This window comes from Salvia miltiorrhiza, chromosome 1, assembly GCF_028751815.1.
Source record: "Salvia miltiorrhiza cultivar Shanhuang (shh) chromosome 1, IMPLAD_Smil_shh, whole genome shotgun sequence".
NCBI lineage: Eukaryota > Viridiplantae > Streptophyta > Magnoliopsida > Lamiales > Lamiaceae > Salvia > Salvia miltiorrhiza.
In genome coordinates, this window is record NC_080387.1 from 42,425,306 (window position 1) to 42,445,920 (window position 20,615).

Sequence of the window (20,615 nt, forward strand, 5' to 3'; positions counted from 1 at the left end):
TATTGAGAACTAAAACAAAGCTAAATAAAGCAAGTAAATAAAATAACAACAAGATAAACTTAGTTAATAAATTGGGGAATGACTCGAATGAAAGTTATCCTAGGGACTAGATTTCGATGGATCGTAATGAACTTCAATCTAAAGCAATATTAATCTTGATATGGCCTACTTATCTAGGGCGATCTCCCCACTAGTTTTAGCCCCCTCCCGGACGACTAAAACAGTATATTACGGGTCATAATTGCCGTCCCCGGTCAATTTCTAACCTATTACTCCCAAGAGCACAAAAGATCAACAAGCCCTCACCCAACTCTCAACCTCCCGGTTTATTGAGATGATATGTATCAAACTCCTAATCTATTGTAATTATCCTCTCCCGATTCAAATCACAAATTAGAAATGCACAAAAGGTGGCCAACCAATCATACAAGAGATAAATCTAGGACTTGAAAAGATAACAATAAGCACAATCAAGATATATATAGAACAAAGAAATCAATCCATTACAAATCCATCTAATCTAATCCCTAAGATAAGAGATTTTAGCCAAGCATATTCATAATAAAAGCAAATCTCAAGTCATAAGAAAACATAAATAAAGATATAGAGAGATAGAGATTCATAGACAAATCCTATAATCTTGATCTTCAATCATGTAGTCTTGATGAGCTCCTTTCCAAGTCTTCCCCTTCTTTCTTTGATTTTGGTGTTGTTCTTGTGTGTGGAAGAGAGAAAAAATGGTAGAGAATAGAGGCTAGGGTTTGGAAATGGAGTGTTGGGGAAGATGAAGTGGGTGTGTGTGTGGTGAATGATGTTAGAAAAGAAGGGGAAAATGGAGTTTTGGGGCTAAAATCGCGTCTGGGGCCCACTTGGGGGAAGCCCCGCCCTTTTCCCGCGGTCACGGCCCGCGTCCGCGGCCTTCAAACGTGGGGGATGCTCAGGGGACCCGCGGTCCCGCCCCGCGGCCGCGGGTGGTGACCGCGGGTGACTCCTGGAGTCGGGAACAGCTGACCCGCGGTCCCACCCCGCGGCCGCGGGTGGTGACCGCGGGGTACTGGGCGTTTTGCACAGTCCGCTCGTTTTGCTCCGTTCTCCCTCGTCCGGACTCGGATTTGGTCGCCGTTTGCGCTCACGGATTCCTCTCGAGACGTACTTCAATCTCATATCTTCAAAATCCTCCAATTAATCCTTGATTTTTCCTGAAATTACTCCAAAACTACACCAAGACATCAAATCTTCATAAAACTCAACATTATGGTACAAACACGCATTGGCAAACAAAACATGAAGGAAAATGACAACAAATCATGTGGAATTGAGGTACGAAAACCATGTTTGTCAAGCCCCCAAACTTAAAGCGTTGTTTGTCCCCAAACAACAAAGAGAAGAGAAATAAAAGATAACAAACATGTGAGAATGAATTGGTGTCATTTCAAGGGCTTCAACAATTTCAAAAATCTTTCAAAAGTGTATCACAAGTAGAAATGCATTCCAAGAAATCACAAGTGATGAAGAGTTCAATATTATGGCCTCCAAGCTTGAATCCTCACAAATGTGGATGTTTCAATGATGCACTCAACTCTCAAGTGTTTAGATTGGGCGTGTTTGCACTCAAATTGAAACAATGTATGCAATCTACCATAAGCTTGCCATTTATCCTAACTCTCTATACTTCAATGTGTTATAAATAATGATCAACAAGGGCTTTTCTTTAGGTTGCAATGAGGGCTCTTTGGTGAGGTGAGGTGTTTATAGGCAAAGTGACTCATATATAATTCCCAAATTGAATAAGTCATACTCACCATTGTTCTTTTCAAATCAATCAATAACCAATATCCCCACATTTCTTCTTTTTCACCCTATGAATACTTATCAAGATCATGATTCAAAAGGCAAATCACTCCTCTTTATACTTCCTTTATTCAACATTTCTTTTTGCTTTTTTTTTTCTTTTCTTTTCTTTTGGAGCTCATAGGGGACTAGTGATTTTCACTCAATCAAAGTTAGACAAGTAATTTCAATCATTTTCCATACATTTTCATCAAAGTAACCACTAACAATCTAAGTTCTACCCATCATTGGTTAATTCAAAGAAAGGCTATAAGGCACAAAGAGGGTAAACTAGGATCGCATGAGAATTTGGACACAATTTAAGTCAAGTGGCTAACAAGGATGGCCTTAAATCACTTCAATATTAACAACACATCTACTTTTATTTTCAAGAGAGGACTCATGGCAAGTTCTAGAGATCAGCACACATGCTCAAATGATTTACACTCAAGAACAAAATGAGATTGTAAATGTATGACAATCAAATGCTCAATTCTCACAAGCTCATTTTCTTTTTCAAGTTCTTGGAGGTATAACATTTAGCTCACTTGTCACAAGTTCAAACTTTTCATGCATAATCCACAAGTGATACACACAATTTTTCCAAAAACAAAATTCATATCATAAGCCCAACACACATTTCATCCAACTCATATTTTTCAACAATCAAGCTCAAACTCAAGAGACATGGAAAAGCTCAAGAAAATAGACAAAATCTCATTATTCGAAAACTAAACTAACTAAATAAATAAACAACGGAATAAATGAGATAAGTAACCCGTCTTCACCCTCCCCCAAATTTATTTCACACAAAGGAGAAATAAGTTTGGATGAAGGAGAAAATGGTCACTTGTCTCGTACTCACAAGCGAGGTGGAGGCTTAGGCGGTGGCCATTTCTCATCAAATTTGCATGCTCCATCCGTCGCGATCCAAAAATATGGTGGCTTTGCAATTCTTGAGACATCCCGGGCGTCATGGTAATCTCGTTCACCATCTAGAGTATCACCACACTCAAACAATTCCTTATTAGGCAAATCAAAATAAAAATCAAAAGATGAACATAAATAAAAGTGAAAGAAGCAAGCCTTCGTAGAATCGCCCGTGTCGAGGTAAGGATCGACCAAATTTATGACTTTGCATTCTTTGAAGCTTGTGCAGTCTTCATCTTTTTGGAATTGTAGAGGTTGCATTGGAAAAGTTGGGCTCTCGGCTTCAAGGGGTTTGGAAAATTGATCATCATCTCTCTTTTCTTCATACTCTTCTTCAACTTTGTAAGGCTCTTCACTTAGCATTGGCATTGGTTCCTCATACAAGGTTCCATTTTTTAGGCTAATGGTTATGCACAAATCATCAATTTGCTTTTGATTTTCCATAGTGGTAGCCAAAGACCTTCTTTGCTCTTCTAGCATAACATCCGAGTTTGCTATACTTTTTTCTATCCAAGCTTGTGTGGCTAAGAAGCATTGTAGGAGATCGTCTTTAGAATTTGGTTTCTCCTCTTGATAGTACCAATTTTCCCCTTGGAAGCCTTCTTGAGTGGAATATGAATTTTCATAATTCCAACTATTGAAATGATCCTCATACTCCAATGGTGATTGCCACTCCATGGCATTGCACCCCATGTCATAATACCCACCATAAGAAGGTGTTGGTTGGAAGGCTTTTTGGATCAATGGTTGCCTACAATTTCTTTTGGCTTCTAAAACTCGCAACTTAAGTTGTATCAACGCCAATTGTAGTTGGAGTTGCTCAACCAACTCATTCCTTCCATCATCCATTTAATTTCTTTTTGGTGCCACTTCTTCGGTTGTGCGGCAATTTTCTCTAGCAAAAGTAAATAAACATATAAAATCTAAATTAGACAAAAGTAACTTTACATAATATCAAAAGTAAAAACTCAACCAATCCCCGGCAACGGCGCCAAAAACTTGTTCGCTAATATTTTCACCACGCCGCAAGTATACGGGTAGTTGTAATATATGGAAGCAAGGTCGTATCCCGCAAGGATTAGTAGTTCAATCTAGTGATTATCCTAATTCATTATGCTAGAGCTATTTAGACTAAACAAGGAGGTGAGTGGTTTGATTAACTAACAAATTCAAAGACAAAATAAGAACAATCAAACAAAGTGGATTAATTAAGTGATGAAGGTGGTTTAGGGATTAGGCATCGATGGATTAGCAATGGACTTCAAATTAGCTCAATATTAGTCTTGATATTCCTATTTATCTAGAGTGATCTCCCCACTAGTTCTAGCCCCCTCCCGGACGACTAAAACGGTAGATTACGGGTCATAGTTGCCGTCCCCGGTCAACTTCTAACCTATAACTCCCAAAAGCACAAAGGATCGGTAAACTCTCACCCAACTCTCAACCTCCCGGTTTATTGAGTCAATATGTTTCAAGCTCCTAATCTATTATGATTATCCTCTCCCAATTCAAATCACAAATTAGAAATGCATAGAAAGTGACCAACAATCCATACAAGAATTAAAGCTAGGGCTTGAAAAGATAATAACAAGGAAATAATCAAGACATATATTAAGCATAATAATCAATCCATCACATAATCAACTAGCCTAATCCCCAAACCAATGGGGGATTTTATCCAAACATGTTCACAAACAACAAACCTAAATCAAAGAAATACATAAATGAAAGAGAGAGTAAGAAGTGACAAATCCTATTAATGAGCTTTCTCCAATCTTCTCTCCTCTTCAATGCATTCAATCTTGGTAAAAAGATGTGGTAATGGAGGCTAGGGTTTGGTGTGGAGGAATTGGGGAAGATGGAAAATGGGTGTGTTGAATGTTGGGGATGATGAATAATGTGAGGAAAAGGGGGAGAAAGGGGTTTAAGGGGTGAAAAACCCGACTGGGGCCTGATCACTAGTTTCTTAGCAACAAAAACTGCAACTAACACAGGTAATTGTAGCAAGTAAAAAGTAACCGAGTATCGTATCCACAGGGACTATTAAAACGAATCACTCTAAGTAATCCTAATTAAACTCTAGTAATATTCAGGCAAAACAAAAATGAAGGTGAAACTCGAACTAAATTTAACCAAATAAAACTAAAGAACATATAAATAACGATAACTAACTCAAATATAAGGAAAACTCTGACCCTAGGGATGTACTTTCACAAATCAACTATATGCATTTAACCTATTGATTCAATTACCAATTTTAATCCAACCCTGATGAAAGATCGCTATATTATTCACAAGCGTCTCTAACGACCACCTATGAACGTAGATTAATAAACCCCTTTTCGCATTCAAGACTCCAAGGAATAAATTAACTCCAAATAGCACATAAAGAATAGCTTCCTATAGGTTCACCTATCGCATTCAAGACTCAAGGATAATACTATATCATGCATTCCTGAATCGGCTGAACAATTATCGCATTCAAGACTCAAACTGAACAGCTAGACATGTAAATCATTGATCAGATAATTCACAAGAGATTAAGCACCAGGAATCATGAATCATAAGTTGGAGGGCAAAATGATATCAATAAATCAGAAACACATAATTAATTAGCTATGTACAAACCCTAGGTTCAGAATAAAAGACTAGCCAGACATAATGAAATCAAACATAAACATAATTAAAAAGAACGCAATTGTAAAAACTGAATTAAATAAAAACCGAATAAAAACTGAAGTAGCGACTTGAATCTTCAATCTTGATCCAAGCCTTAAAAACTAGAAAAACAATAAAAATCTAAAGCTAAAAACTAAAGTATGAATGCTAAGGTTTTCGGTGGTCTGCGTTGATCTCCTCTTTTGAAAGGCCAAAAGAGGACCTATTTATAGGCTTCAAACTTCCTTCGGATCACCATGGAAAGTTGCCATGCAAAGTAGGATTCTAATGGAAATAGAATTCCAAAGGTAATAGAATCGTGTGAAATAAGGCAACTTTCCAGCTGGATGCACGCACTGAAAACACTCCCACTCTCGCTGCCTTCGCGATTCTCGCCAGAGGAATGGATGTCTCTCGGGGAACGGATTGCGTCAGAGGAATGGACGACTTCTCTGACCTCGCCAGAGGAATGGTATCGCCAGCGGAATGGTTGATCTCTCTGGCATCTCTGTCTATTGAGCGCTGAACTTTACGTCTCTGACGCTGGCGCTTCTCGGCAGAGAAATAAGTGATTCCTCTGCTCTGGAGATGTCGATTCCTCTGGCCTCGACTCCTCTGGCCTTGGTTTTTGACTTCGCTGATCTGGGCTTTGACTTCTCTGGTCTTCCAGAGGAATGAGTGATTTCGCTGCTCTGCATACCAAAACACCTAAAAATCGCGAAAATCATCTAAAATTGTATTCTTCCATCTCGAAAGCCTAAATCTCCTGCAAAGCATAAAATACACCATAAACGCACCAAATTCCAGAAGATTATCTTAAAACATGCACATGCAAACCCCTAAAAATAGTGTAAATTAAGCATAAATCAACTCCCCCACACTTAGCCTTTTGCTTGTCCTCAAGCAAAATCTATATGAATCCTAGGAAGAGATTGATTTCAACAACGTTTATTTCCATCCCATCATTCACAAAGTCAATTCAAAACTTTACAATCAACATACATCTCTCGGTCATGCAAGTAACTCAAAGTTTAAGAAGCAACAAAAGAGTAATGCAAGTAATTCGATCAGACCCAATTCTCCGCTAGAAGTGAATTCCCTAATGTGATCGCCTTTATAATCAATATCACCATTTTTCACACTTTGTGTGCTTGAGATTTCGACAGTTGAGCCATAATTCATGAAATAAAACCATTTGGATGTAATCCAAAGTCTTTTCACGTGGTTTCCCATGCTCATAGTTAGACTAGAGGAGCAGAGACTCAGAGCTATCACATTATAGAACAGGCCAGATGTTTCAGAGCTGGCAATTTTGAAGTTGGCAATTCGTCCAACATTTTTCACATTTCACAGATAAGATACGATCGTAGGCAATCACAATGACAACACTCCTTCTAGCATCTACCGGACAAATCACGTTTTACTAACTTACAAAAGTGTTGCAACAAAACTCAAAATTCTTTGCACAAACAAGAAACATATATCAAAAGTAAAACAAGAATATCCTCCATTCATTCACAAACCCGAAATGCACATTGGAAACCATCTTCTCTTCCACAAATTCATAAAAATTAGCCAGATTCGAGACTAAAAACTAAGCATAGAAAGATCAATTTCGCCCAATTTTGAAAAATATAAGCACAAAACACCACTCCCCCACACTTAAAGTATGCCATGTCCTCAGGGCATAAAAGAAATATGAAAAGTGTAGAAAACTTCCCTGAATATCGGCATTGCAAAGCTGAATCTTCGTGAGAGGCGTTGAAGAGGTTTGTGGCCTTGGGTAGAGTAAATAAGGCGGCGCTGGGTAGGGCAGCGAAGTGAGTGACTTCGCTGGTCAGGACAGAGGAGAGGGTGGCTTCTCTGGACAGAGCAGCGAAGTGAGCGGCTTTGCTGAAACACGAAAACCTCCAGAAACCTGACAGAGAAACAAAAGCCCCAAACAAAACAAAGAAACAAAAAGAAACAAAACAAAACACAACGAAACTAAAAGGAAGGAAAACAAAACAAAGAAAAATAGTTGGGTTACCTCCCAACAAGTGCTTAATTTAACGTCTAGAGCTCGACGATACCTCAAAAACTCATGGAGGTCGGAAACAACATTCTAACCATCGGAAGGCTTTTCTACTCTTGGGTGCCCTCTCCACCAAAACACTTCTCTTGGCTCGGACATCCTCCACCAGCATTGCCCCCTTCTCATTCTTATTCCGAAAAATTCGGAATTTCACTTTCTTCTTCTTGGGGGTATGGGTTTTCAAAGACCCCCCATCATGCTCCAAAAACAAACACATCTCAAAAGTCAGAACTTCTTTTGGTTTTGGAGTTTTTTCCTTGGCTTCATACTTGGGCAGCTCATTTTTCGCAACCTCTTCATCCTCCGAATTTGCTAGAAAACTGTCAGCCAAATTAATCACTTCGTTCTGGGGAACTTCCTTTGGTGGAGGTTTCTTGAAGATCACCGTTTCCCCATAGGCTCCCAATATCATCGTCCCCATTTGCATATCTAGCTTTGCTCCACATGTGGCAAGGAAAGGTCTCCTTAACAGCAAAGGCATCTTTGGATCCTCCGGAATATCCAACACTACAAAGTCGACTGGGAAGAAAAAATCACTCACCTTCACAAGCACATCTTCCGCAACTCCTAGAGGTTTAGAGCAAGACTTATCAATCAGTTGAATTGTCTTGTCGGTTGGCTTCAAATCCCCCAGCTGCAACTTCCTATATACTTTAAGAGGCATGACATTTATGCTTGCTCCGGTGTCACACAGCACTTTCTCAAACAATGACTTCCCAATCTTCACAGGAATATTGAAACTGCCCGGATCTTCTCTCTTTGGAGGCAGCTGATACTCCTTCACTGCGAGCACCTCCTCAATTTCATTGAATGCACGCTTCTTTTCCATCACAGCCTTCACAATTTGCACCACATTTGGCTTGTTTCTCAAGATCTCCACGGAAGGAATATTCACAGCCAACTTCTTAAATGTCTCCAAAAAATTGGAGCTTTGCTCATCTAATCTTGGTTTTGCCAGGTGATTCGGGAAAGGCGCCACAGGCTTGTACTCTGGCCTGGGAAATGTGGGATTAGGGATGGGCTCCTTAACTGCAGAAGAACTCGACACCTTAGAAATTGGTGGCGAATCGCATACAATCGTCTCCAAATCATCCTCCTCAAAAATCTCGACACCTTTTTCCTTGCCATTCCGCTGCTCTGGAGGATTCCTCTGCTCTGAGTGATTTCGCTGTTCTGGAACCCGCTTCTCTGGAACCCTCTGCTCTGGATCCCGCTGCTCTTGATTCCTCTGCTCTGGATCCTCAACTAGATTATCAACCACCCGGATGGAATGACATTGCTGATTTTGCTGAGGCTGCTGATGTTGGCTCTTCGGATTGAACTGAGTGTTGCTAGGAAGTTGGCCTGGCTTGTTCTGCGCAGCTGCTTGGTTGGCCATCTGACCAACTTGAGTCTCCAACATCTGCACCTGCTTAGACAATGCTGAAAAATTTTGCTCCATGTTGGAAATTTTGGTCCCCATGTTTGCCGAGTTTGCCTCCATCCCGGTCACCTTCACCAACACTTGCTTCATCATCTCCTCTAGTGAATCCTTCTTCGGCTCATTGATGACTCCTCCACTAGACACAGAAAACCCAGGTGGAGGCTGCACAGCATTGTTGGGATTTGAATAGGAAAAATTTGGATGATTCCTATTATTGGGATGATACGGTGGATTTCCACCCTGATGTCCCTGATAGTTTGGTCTATTGAATTGGTACTGCTGCTGGACAAAATTAGCATCTTCAAACTGTGTTACATCGGATAAAATCGGCTGCTGAGGAATTTTAGCTAGCAATGCTTTTCTCTCCAACTCATACTGCTTTTGAAGAGCTTCATATTTCTCTTTAAAATTATCTCTCTCCTCATTCACAGCTGCAATTCTTCTCGTGGAACTTCTGTCATTCGGCCATTGATAACTGTTGGAGGCCATCTCTTCTATCACACGATATGCCTCCTTTGTGTTTCTATGGAGAAGACATCCACCTGCAGTGGCATCCACCATACTTTTTGTCAGACCAGTCAAACCATTATAAAAGTGAATGATTTGCTGATCCTCCGTGAAACCATGTTGTGGACAGTTCCTGAGCAGCTCACGAAATCTTTCCCAGGCATCATGAATGGTCTCATCTCCTAGCTGGGAAAAGTGAGAAATCTCCGCAATGATTTTCTGAGCTTTAGAGGCAGGAAAGTATTTTGCTAGGAAAGCTCTACACAAATCCTCCCATCCAGTAATAGCACCTCTGTCCAGACTCTTGAACCACTCCTTCGCTCTGTCCCTGAGAGAGAATCCAAACATCTTCATTCTGATGGCATCAGGTGGCACTCCATTCTGCTTAATAGTGTCGCAGATATCTAGGAACTGGGTAATGTGAGCATGCGGATTTTCAGAAGCCGCTCCACTAAACTGCTCAGCTTGCACCATGTTTATCAATCCCGGCTTCAGCTCGAATGTGTTGGCTTGCACAGTTGGTCCCCATTTGCCTCCTTGAAATTGATCAACTCGAGGCTGATACATGTGATTCAGTGGTGGCTCTGGTGGAGGAGCCCGGTTGCGCTCTCTTTCTTCATCTAGTTGCCTCTGAAGGTTTGTCACGACTTCCACAAGAGTTTGAAGGTCCATGTTATTCTCTGCCATTGCTAGCTTTTTCTTTTCGCGGTTGTCTCTTTTGTATTGCTTTTCGATTTCCAAGTTCAAAGGCACTAGATGTTCCTTTCCTTTGGATCTCGTGATCATACACGCCTGAGACAACAAACAAAAACAGAAATTTTAAAAACTAAAAATAAAATAAAATTAAAACTTATAACGCCTGAAATAATGCTTAAGTCTAATCAGAAATATTAAAGTAAATTCTAAATAATCCCCGGCAACGGCGCCAAAAAGTTGATCACTAGTTTCTTAGCAACAAAAACTGCAACTAACACAGGTAATTGTAGCAAGTAAAAAGTAACCGAGTATCGTATCCACAGGGACTATTAAAACGAATCACTCTAAGTAATCCTAATTAAACTCTAGTAATATTCAGGCAAAACAAAAATGAAGGTGAAACTCGAACTAAATTTAACCAAATAAAACTAAAGAACATATAAATAACGATAACTAACTCAAATATAAGGAAAACTCTGACCCTAGGGATGTACTTTCACAAATCAACTATATGCATTTAACCTATTGATTCAATTACCAATTTTAATCCAACCCTGATGAAAGATCGCTATATTATTCACAAGCGTCTCTAACGACCACCTATGAACGTAGATTAATAAACCCCTTTTCGCATTCAAGACTCCAAGGAATAAATTAACTCCAAATAGCACATAAAGAATAGCTTCCTATAGGTTCACCTATCGCATTCAAGACTCAAGGATAATACTATATCATGCATTCCTGAATCGGCTGAACAATTATCGCATTCAAGACTCAAACTGAACAGCTAGACATGTAAATCATTGATCAGATAATTCACAAGAGATTAAGCACCAGGAATCATGAATCATAAGTTGGAGGGCAAAATGATATCAATAAATCAGAAACACATAATTAATTAGCTATGTACAAACCCTAGGTTCAGAATAAAAGACTAGCCAGACATAATGAAATCAAACATAAACATAATTAAAAAGAACGCAATTGTAAAAACTGAATTAAATAAAAACCGAATAAAAACTGAAGTAGCGACTTGAATCTTCAATCTTGATCCAAGCCTTAAAAACTAGAAAAACAATAAAAATCTAAAGCTAAAAACTAAAGTATGAATGCTAAGGTTTTCGGTGGTCTGCGTTGATCTCCTCTTTTGAAAGGCCAAAAGAGGACCTATTTATAGGCTTCAAACTTCCTTCGGATCACCATGGAAAGTTGCCATGCAAAGTAGGATTCTAATGGAAATAGAATTCCAAAGGTAATAGAATCGTGTGAAATAAGGCAACTTTCCAGCTGGATGCACGCACTGAAAACACTCCCACTCTCGCTGCCTTCGCGATTCTCGCCAGAGGAATGGATGTCTCTCGGGGAACGGATTGCGTCAGAGGAATGGACGACTTCTCTGACCTCGCCAGAGGAATGGTATCGCCAGCGGAATGGTTGATCTCTCTGGCATCTCTGTCTATTGAGCGCTGAACTTTACGTCTCTGACGCTGGCGCTTCTCGGCAGAGAAATAAGTGATTCCTCTGCTCTGGAGATGTCGATTCCTCTGGCCTCGACTCCTCTGGCCTTGGTTTTTGACTTCGCTGATCTGGGCTTTGACTTCTCTGGTCTTCCAGAGGAATGAGTGATTTCGCTGCTCTGCATACCAAAACACCTAAAAATCGCGAAAATCATCTAAAATTGCATTCTTCCATCTCGAAAGCCTAAATCTCCTGCAAAGCATAAAATACACCATAAACGCACCAAATTCCAGAAGATTATCTTAAAACATGCACATGCAAACCCCTAAAAATAGTGTAAATTAAGCATAAATCAGGGCCCACTTGGGGAGGCTCCGCCCTTTTCCCGCGGTCCTGGCCCGCGCCCGCGGCCGGCAAACGTGGGGGGGAGTCAGGGGACCCGCGGTCCCGCCCCGCGGCCGCGGGTGGTGACCGCGGGGTACTGGGCGTATTGCGCAGGCCGCTCGTTTTGCTCCGTTCTCCCTCGTCCGGACTCGGATTTGGTCGCCGTTTGCGCTCACGGATTCCTCTCGAGACGTACTTCAATCTCATATCTTCAAAATCCTCCAATTAATCATTGATGGTTCCTGAAATTACTCCAAAACTACACCAAGATATCAAATCTTCATAAAACTAAATATTCGGGCACAAACAAGCATTCACAAGCAAAACATGAAGGAAAATGACAACAAAACATGTGGAATTGAGGTACGAAAACCATGTTTGTCAATTAGAGACAGAGAGAAAGCGGATGATTGCTCCCTCAGATCTACATCATCGAGCTATGGCGAATCGATGGGCTGGTGAGAGACGAGTGCAGATTCAACGCCGGAGTTACAAACCCTAGGCGATTCGAAGAGGGAGGGAGGTGAAGTTTTGAGAGAGAGGAGTTGGGATTAGAGAGAAAGAGCGGCGGATGTGAATGGATGAAAAAATGGAATGAAATTAGGGTTGGTTTCAATTCCAGATTTTTCGGCCCATTATTGTATTATTAAAATATAATTAGTCAATTAATTAAGGCTTAATCTATCCCTTATTTTTGCCTAAAATAGAAATGTGCCATATATGTTGGGACAACCCAAAATGAAATTTGTGCCATGAATAATGGGACGGAGGGAGTAATACATAACACTATTATTGGTTCATCATTTTTTTTATATAATTATATGAAATGTTGTAGCTGGGTAATTGGATTTGTCATTGATAAATCATTAAAACTAAGTGTAATTGAGTTGTTATTGATAAATCATTTTTTGAGTCTCTGTTTTGATAGTTGTCTCACTTGCATTCATCATGCTTGTGGAAGATAGATTCTTTCTCATGTTTTTAGTTGAGTCGTAATCTGTTTTAGTTTGGAACTTTGAGATTTTTTTTTTTTTTTTTTTTTTTTGAGGTGGAACTTTGAGAGATTTTATGTTACCTTGTTGGGATTAAGTGGTAAGGGTTGGTAGTTACACCTAAACAAGCGCTTGGTGCAGTCATTGTTAGCTTTTATTATTGGTGGAACTTTAAAAAGTTGTTTTGGCATAAGAGTCGAATTTTGTAAAAGTCCTTGTAACTCATCTTCAATTAGGTAGTAGAAAACTTCCCATGAGCGTGGCCTTCGGACGTAAGTGCGTTTACATCAAACTGGGTAACCAAAGTTACGTGTTCTCTACTTTTCTTATTGCTTTATGCATAATTGACATTATGTGTAAAGTATCACTACAATAGTAGTTGGCCATTGGTAATCACATATTACCGAAGTGAGAGTATGATCTTTTTTATTCTTCACGCATTTAATATTTTTTTATAATAATATTGAATAGAAATTAAAACAGTCGGTCCAAATGATAAATATTCAACGATATAAAAACAGAGTGCATATCTTATTTTCAATTCAAACTATACGCAAGAAAACGGATATAGCTCTCAATTCGTGCAGCATCAATAATTTCCTATACACAACTAGATACCTAATAATTAAGCTGATGCATCAGCTTTACAAACAGGAAGATCACTCTCAAAGTTTGGAGGAATGTTAAGAATGGGATTGCTTTCGAAGAAATTCACGGGCTTAAGATCGAAGCTCGACGACACGGTGGGCATAATGGGGAAGTCTTCTTGGCATGGAATATGATGGAACCCTAATGTGTACCACACCACAATATCCTTCTTCTCTATGCTCCTGTCCCTGCATCATCAAAAAACACTAAATACACATTCTCTTATAGCCTGCAAACTAAACAGAAAACACGTTATACCTGTTAGACCACACTTGTAGAGTGTCGTCGCCGTGGCTCTGGGACACGAACGCGCCCCCGGCCCATTGCTCGGAGGCGTTGTAAGGCGTGACCCATATCTGGTTGTTGGTGAAGGCGCCCCGTTGCTGGGGGCGATCGATGGGATCGAGCAGATTAGCTGCGGTGCCACCGGGGACGAGCTTGTACCCCACGGGGTTCCCCACCCTCGTCTTCTTGGTAGGGTTCACGACGTGGAACTCGGATGGATCGTAGAGTTTGATCTTGACTTGAGCGTCTTTCTCCGTCTTGGCCACCTTCCTGACGGCCTTCAAGTAGCTCATCCGGGGGGACTCGGCTGGCGAGGCGTACTCGCGTTGGAGATTGACTTTGACGAAGGAATTGTTGGCGCCGTCGACGTCCATGTCGAGGTAGAAGGTGATGAAGTGGTCGTGGATGACGCCGATCACGTTCTCCGACAAGAGCGTGCCGTATAGGTCCTCTTCATTGTTAACTTGGTTCGTGTTGGAATAAGTAGTGCCTTTCACCATCAGTATTCCACTTAGGCCAACCTAGTTCAATCACAACATCATATTATCTTGGATGCCATGTGCAAGTCGGATCCTATATTCTATCATTCTTTGGCAAGGAGTTAGATTAAAAAATCCACCAATTTTAGATAATACTATTCGTGTATTTTATATCAAGCAAAAATGCAAAATGATACTCCTAAATTGTCTTAATTAACGTAATAACCGTGTCTATCTTTCATTCGTAGATGCAATATAAGATGGAGCCAAAGGATTTGGCTCGCTCGCTATGACGCTTTTCACATCTCTATTTCATAATGCTTTCCTACCTCAAAATCTATACTAATAGAAAAAAAGCCTAAGGCAGTCTAAGACACAACTTGTAGATTGCCTATTTTACCCCTATTATATACTCCCTCCGTCCCACGAATCTTGAGTCACTTTCCTTTTCCGTCGTCCCACGAATCCTGAGTCATTTCCTTTTCTGGCAAAAAAATCTCTTTTATTCACCTTTTCACTTTTTCACCTACTACACTTAACACATTAAATACTAGTATTTTCTTAATTATATTCTCGTGCCGAAAAGAATTGATTCAAGATTCGCGAGACGGAGGGAGTATTTATTATTATATTTATAAAATATAAATCTATTTTGATATACATTTATTTGTCACTCAAATCTATAAAAAATACTTTATATATATCTATAGGTATTGATAAGGCTTATAAATAAATATATCCATTCAATAAATTGTCTAATAAATGAATTAATAGATTTTTCTAAATAATAGATTATTAATTAAAATAACATTAATTACACGTACGACGTTAGTTCTTTCTGCTAATATTATTCAAAAGAATGTGAGTTCACTTTTTAATAGGTTTTGTGATTTAAAGTAACAGCTTTTCTGTCATTTTCAACAATAGCACCTAATTCATGAAAAAGTGAATTAGTCTAGATGGAAGTATATTCAGCATACATATGGCCCATTACTAATCAAAAAGTTTAAATATTTTGGCACCATATAAATAATGCAAGTTGATGAGTGTATTTCCAAACTAGCGAAAAGGATTGATAGGGAAACAATCCTACTTACCTTGACTCTAATTAGTCCATCCGTTTGGAACTCCCAATCCACAATATAGTCGTAGTTCGCGACGGATGCCGCCATACGCACCACCAGCGTCACCTTCGGCCTCGCCTCCCGAATCTTGGACGGAAAAAAAATCAAAGATATCCTCATAATTGCAAAAGGTAATATTGTAATTGCAACGCTTTAAAAGTCATGTTAAAATTGAATACCTCCATTCCGGTGATAGGGCTCTCGGCGTGCCTCCACGCTATGTCCCCTGCATAGCTCTCGAACACACAAACCATGCTAGACCTAACGTAGGGCGTCCCATCAGCGGCGGCAAACACGCCGTCCATATAATAGGCATTCCTCGGGCAATCGTTGAGCGGGTCGAGGGGCATCGCCTGCAGCCCGAACCCGTACTCCCCTGCATCCATATACGTCTTGAAGTACCAAGCATCCGTAGGGTCCATATACGGCACAAAGAGCTCCGACGTGAGCCCTTTGTACATTACATTCCTCATCTCGCCGGTCATGGGGTCGCGCATCATGGCCCGCGAGATGATGACACCGGCCCTCGGGTCGGGCTTGAGGTGAAATTCCCAGTTTGCCCACTTGACCAAATGGTCGTCCTCCACCGTGAAGCTCGGCCCTTTCGGTTGCTCCAGCGATATGGGATTCACTAGCCTCTGGTACGAATTTTGAGCCGCGAAACGATAATCCGTGTTGCCTGCATTTGGTATGGGTATGTTTTTGCCCTTGTCTGTGATTTCTAAAACTTCGTGGCTGTCTAAATCGACTACAACGGTTAGGCCTTCGATTGGCCTCATGTAAAAATTTGCAGTGTCTTTGGTGGAGTAGCATTGAACTTTTACCAACCGTCTGTTCTCCTCACTCTTGCCTAATCAATAGTAAATCACAATCATTAACCAAATTATATACCTTGTAATGAAAATTTTATAAGATAAAGTTTTATGAGTGATGATCTATACCATTGCAAATGTATTGTGTCAACTACAGCGGTACGTACGTAGAAAATAACATTTCAGTAGATAATTAAACTATATATTAATATTAGTGTTATCCTAAAGATTGTGCGAATTTCGTTACTAACTATTGGTGCAAAATTTAATTAACTATTCATCGACCCACTCACGAGCTCGTCACATCACTCTTTTATAGCTTAAAAATCGAATATCTCAGCATCTGCCTTACAAACTTAACTAAATATGTGGGAAAAGTATATCTATCTATGAGAAAAATCAAAGAACGTCCAAAATTTAAATCGTGAAGTTGATTGGTGAGAGCATTTAGACTATTACATCGTTTTCAATATTCAAGCACCTTTAATTATAATCTATAGAACATAATTAAGATTAAAATATAGGAATAATATTATATAAATAACCGAATTTTGGTTAAATTCCGATTATGTTCACTAAAAAAAATCCTTCACGTGTAAATTAATATACTTTGAAATTAGTTTGATTTGCACTGAGAATATGATTAATTTACCTCAGAATTGACGGTGACATGACAAGTTGAATTTTGGACTACCTTGGATATTCACATGTAAGCATCAATTTATAAGTAAATCAATCTCAATTAAACAATAAAAATCATTTAAAGATATAATTTTCAAATATAATTTTTCAGGGGCATTCGGTTGCCGAGATTAAATTAGCCACACTAATTTTGTCATAGAGGGTAAGCCAAGACTCGTACACCAAGATAAATCCTATGTGGCACTCATCCAAGATTGAATCACGGGCTGTATCCATCCAACCGAACAAGATATGATAAGATTAATCTAATCTAGTCCAATCTAATCCTTCAAACCAAACGACTCCTTAGTCTACAGGCAATGAACAGAGAATAATTGACATACTATTGTTCCTAAATTTATCAAGTCATCTAGTTGTGGTAACAAGTACAAACCGCTTTTACCATTTTTAGATATGTATTTGCTCTTATTTGTTTAAATCGCAAATATTACCGAAGAGAGAGAGAACTTTATTTTATTTTGAAATGCCGAAAAGAGAAAGAAATATAATACTAGTAGCAATAACGTAGTAAAATAGACCACGGCAGTCACTTACCGAACCATCCCGTCGAAAGAGGCAGGCAGGCAAGGTCCGCCAAATCGACGCCGCGCGCCACCACCGTCCGATTGAAATCGGCGCTGGCCAGCGGGGCCCACGTCGCCGACGTCATGTCCTCCACCGTCATGGTTGGGTAACCCGACGGCTGCCCCGAGATTTCGTGGCGGACCACCTCGCCGGAGCCCAACTCCACCGTCAGCACGAGCGACTCCCCGCCGGCACGCGCTACGACGGCGGCCTTCCGCGGCGGAAGCGGGTCCCCCTTCCTCCACCGGAGCACCGTCTGCTTTTCCGGCTCCTCGAGAACTACGGAGTGGAGTGCGTAGGCTTTGTTTCTGAAGAAATCGTGCTTCTGGACTATTTCCTTGACCCGGTTGATCTCCGTCAGTGTCAGGGGGTCGAGGGGGTGGTGAGGGACGGAGGCGGAGTGGCGGCGGCGCGTGGGGTTTGTGGGTGTTTGGAGGAAACCGGGTCTCTTGGAATGGATGCGGTTCTTGAAGTTGCAGAGGGAGGAGTGGATTGCGCAATCTAGCAGCGCCGCCTTGTGGGACGGCGGCGATGGGAGGATGGAGAGAGAGAAGAGTATGAGTAGGACGGCGGAGAAGACGAAGAAGCTGCGGCGGAGGAGACTTCTTGCTTCCATTTCCGACTGTTTTCTACTCAAATTGTGTGATTTTAAGAATATAGTGATTGTCTGATTGATAAGATATATAATATACAAGTGCGTGTCTGAGTTTTGTGACAGTGCTTATATTTTGATCAAATGAAATTATAAATATAATTTTTTCTGAAAAAGACAAGGAAATAAGTAATGATAAATATTGTGATTATTTTTAAAGGAAAAATAAGTAATTGAGTATTATTTTAAAATATTTATTTTAATACTCCCTGCGTCCTATTCAATATGCCCTCTTGCCATTTTGAATTGTTCCATTACAAATGGTCATTTTTAAAAATGAAATCTCTTTATCTCACAAAAAGTTGTGAGCTCCACCACTTTCTATCACTTTTATCTTTTAATCACTCTTCTTCTTAATAACCGTGTCAGAAGTATTGAGCCATGCATAATGGGACGGAAGAAATATTATATATAGATGAAAATTAGCACAAAGATTACAAAGAGTGGCATAGAGGTAAACATGGAAAAGTTTTTCATTGTATGGAAAAAGAAAAAATATATATTGGTGAGGAATAGTGCATAGAAATGTGAGATAGATATGTGAGAAAATAAAAGTAATACTCCCTCCGTCCCGTTGTTCATGGTCCGTTTTTTTTACACGGGTATTAAGGAGAGTTTTATTATGAGAAAAGTTATAGGGAGACCACATGTTTAATGGTATTGTTAATTAATCTTAAATATTGTTAATAAAATAACTCTCTCTTCTTCTAAACTTATATGGTCGTCGTCTTCTCCAAAATTATGCTCCCACCGTGTTCCTCAACACCGGTGAGGCTGCTGCCACCGGCGGCGCAACCATCACCATCATTCAAACAATCAACAAAATGTGTTTTCCCCAAATTCAAGAAATTCAAACAAGTGCTTGAAAGGCCGACCAACAAATTCAAGAAATTCAAAAAGCAGACCAACAAATTCAAGAAATTCTGCAACTAAAAGGCGCCTGAAAACCCTAGGCCGCAAATCACAACCGCACTCTTCTTAGATTTCTAGCGATTTTCTCCTGAAAACCCTAGGCCTAGGGTAACATAATCCTTTCCGGCGATTTCCGCCTGATAACCCTAGAGCTCGTTGTGCTGTGCGAGATGAGGATGGAGTGCTGGTGCAAGCTAGAGCTCGTTGTTTTCATGAGGCTTTTATCGTGGATAAAAAGTTTAGGCCTTGGTCAAGTGGTGTTTCATATGGACAGCAAGATCGTGATGGATGTTGTCAATTCCTCGAATATGAGCAGGTCTGTGTTTGAAGGAATCATAGAAACATGTAAGATCCTATTTCGTGAGAGTAACTATTTTCGAATTAGACATATTAGTGGAGAAGTTAATGTTTAGCTCATATTGTTGCTCGCAATGCTTTAAATCGCATTATCCCTTATGCCATGTGTGAACTGAGCCACCTCATTTTGTGATTGGTTGGTAAGACGAAGCTATTCAAACATAATTAATATCGGAGGATCGATCCATCAAGAGGCAAAATAAAAAATTAATATTGATCCTTTAGAAAAAAAGCTTCATATATATAGCCTTGAAACAATATCAATACAAGATCACATAAAATACTAAATAAAATTGAATTTAGACTGAACACGGACGAAATTAACGATATTGACCTCGTTGGTCACGGTTTTTGTTCTGAAAATTGACAAATTCGGAGACTATTGTTATTTTTACTTAATAAAGTTAATTCCGAGAAAACAAAGTAAATTTTACAAGAACATATCGAGATAATCAAGTAAAGGGGTGGATAATCAAATGCTATACGGCATTCAAATATACAAATACACAGCAGATATAAGGCATATATAAATGTGAGAAGATAAAGAAAAAAAGTTAGAATGTGTGTGTACAATATAGATTTTTGAATGGTGACAAAAAATACTAATCTGGAGCTGCGTCCAAATACGACAACAATGATGTATGGTTGAAGGTTATTGAGTATTCTAAATTTATTAATCCAAAGAGACACTATTTATATTTCAAATTCATTGTCTGTTTCTGAAGGCAAAAAAAGGGCTTGATGATTCATTGTACCATGAAACCCGCTTGTCACATGCGACGCACGTGACAATTGAAATCAGTATAAATTAATTAAAGGGGTTAATGACCAAAAAATATATTAACTTGTTACAATTTTCATCTGAACTTTCAATATTAAGCTCCAAAATACATGAATTTATATTTTTGTTGCAATTTTCACTTAAGTTTGACTTTCAACGAAATTAGAGCTTAATTGACAGTCAAAATTAAGTCATGTATATTAATTTTTGCCTTCTTAGAGCTCCGAGCTTCTAAATATTCATCATCATCAGAAGTTAGACCAACATCAGGTGAATTTTTGACTATTAATTGAACTCTAATTTCGCTGAAAGTCAAACTTAGATGAAAATTGCAACAAAAATATAAA

The 20,615-nt window shown here is 39.6% G+C and overlaps 1 protein-coding gene and 1 non-coding gene across 2 annotated transcripts; one reads left to right on the forward strand and one right to left on the reverse strand.

Moving 5' to 3' along the window:
- The first annotated feature begins 9,534 nt into the window (after positions 1-9,534).
- LOC131007353 (small nucleolar RNA R71) lies at positions 9,535-9,641 on the forward strand. The gene has a single exon (XR_009096057.1). It is a non-coding gene; the product is annotated as a small nucleolar RNA R71 (small nucleolar RNA).
- Positions 9,642-13,464: 3,823 nt separating this feature from the next.
- LOC131025692 (amine oxidase [copper-containing] gamma 2-like) lies at positions 13,465-18,312 on the reverse strand. The gene is made up of 5 exons (XM_057955486.1): positions 17,537-18,312; positions 15,668-16,338; positions 15,462-15,575; positions 13,859-14,406; positions 13,465-13,788 (listed from the first exon to the last, which is right to left on the reverse strand). Exons 1-5 carry the CDS (start codon positions 18,180-18,182, stop codon positions 13,578-13,580), a joined length of 2,190 nt encoding a protein of 729 aa, XP_057811469.1. The 5' UTR covers positions 18,183-18,312; the 3' UTR covers positions 13,465-13,577.
- Between the last annotated feature and the right edge of the window lie 2,303 nt (positions 18,313-20,615).

Coding starts and splice junctions, on each gene's coding strand:
- LOC131025692 (XM_057955486.1), bottom strand. CDS start 18,182: ATGGAAGCAAGAAGTCTCCTCCGCCGCAGCTTCTTCGTCTTCTCCGCC. Junction 16,339..17,536: donor TCTTTCGACGGGATGGTTCG/GTAAGTGACTGC, acceptor ACTATTGATTAG/GCAAGAGTGAGGAGAACAGA. Junction 15,576..15,667: donor GCCCTATCACCGGAATGGAG/GTATTCAATTTT, acceptor TTTCCGTCCAAG/ATTCGGGAGGCGAGGCCGAA.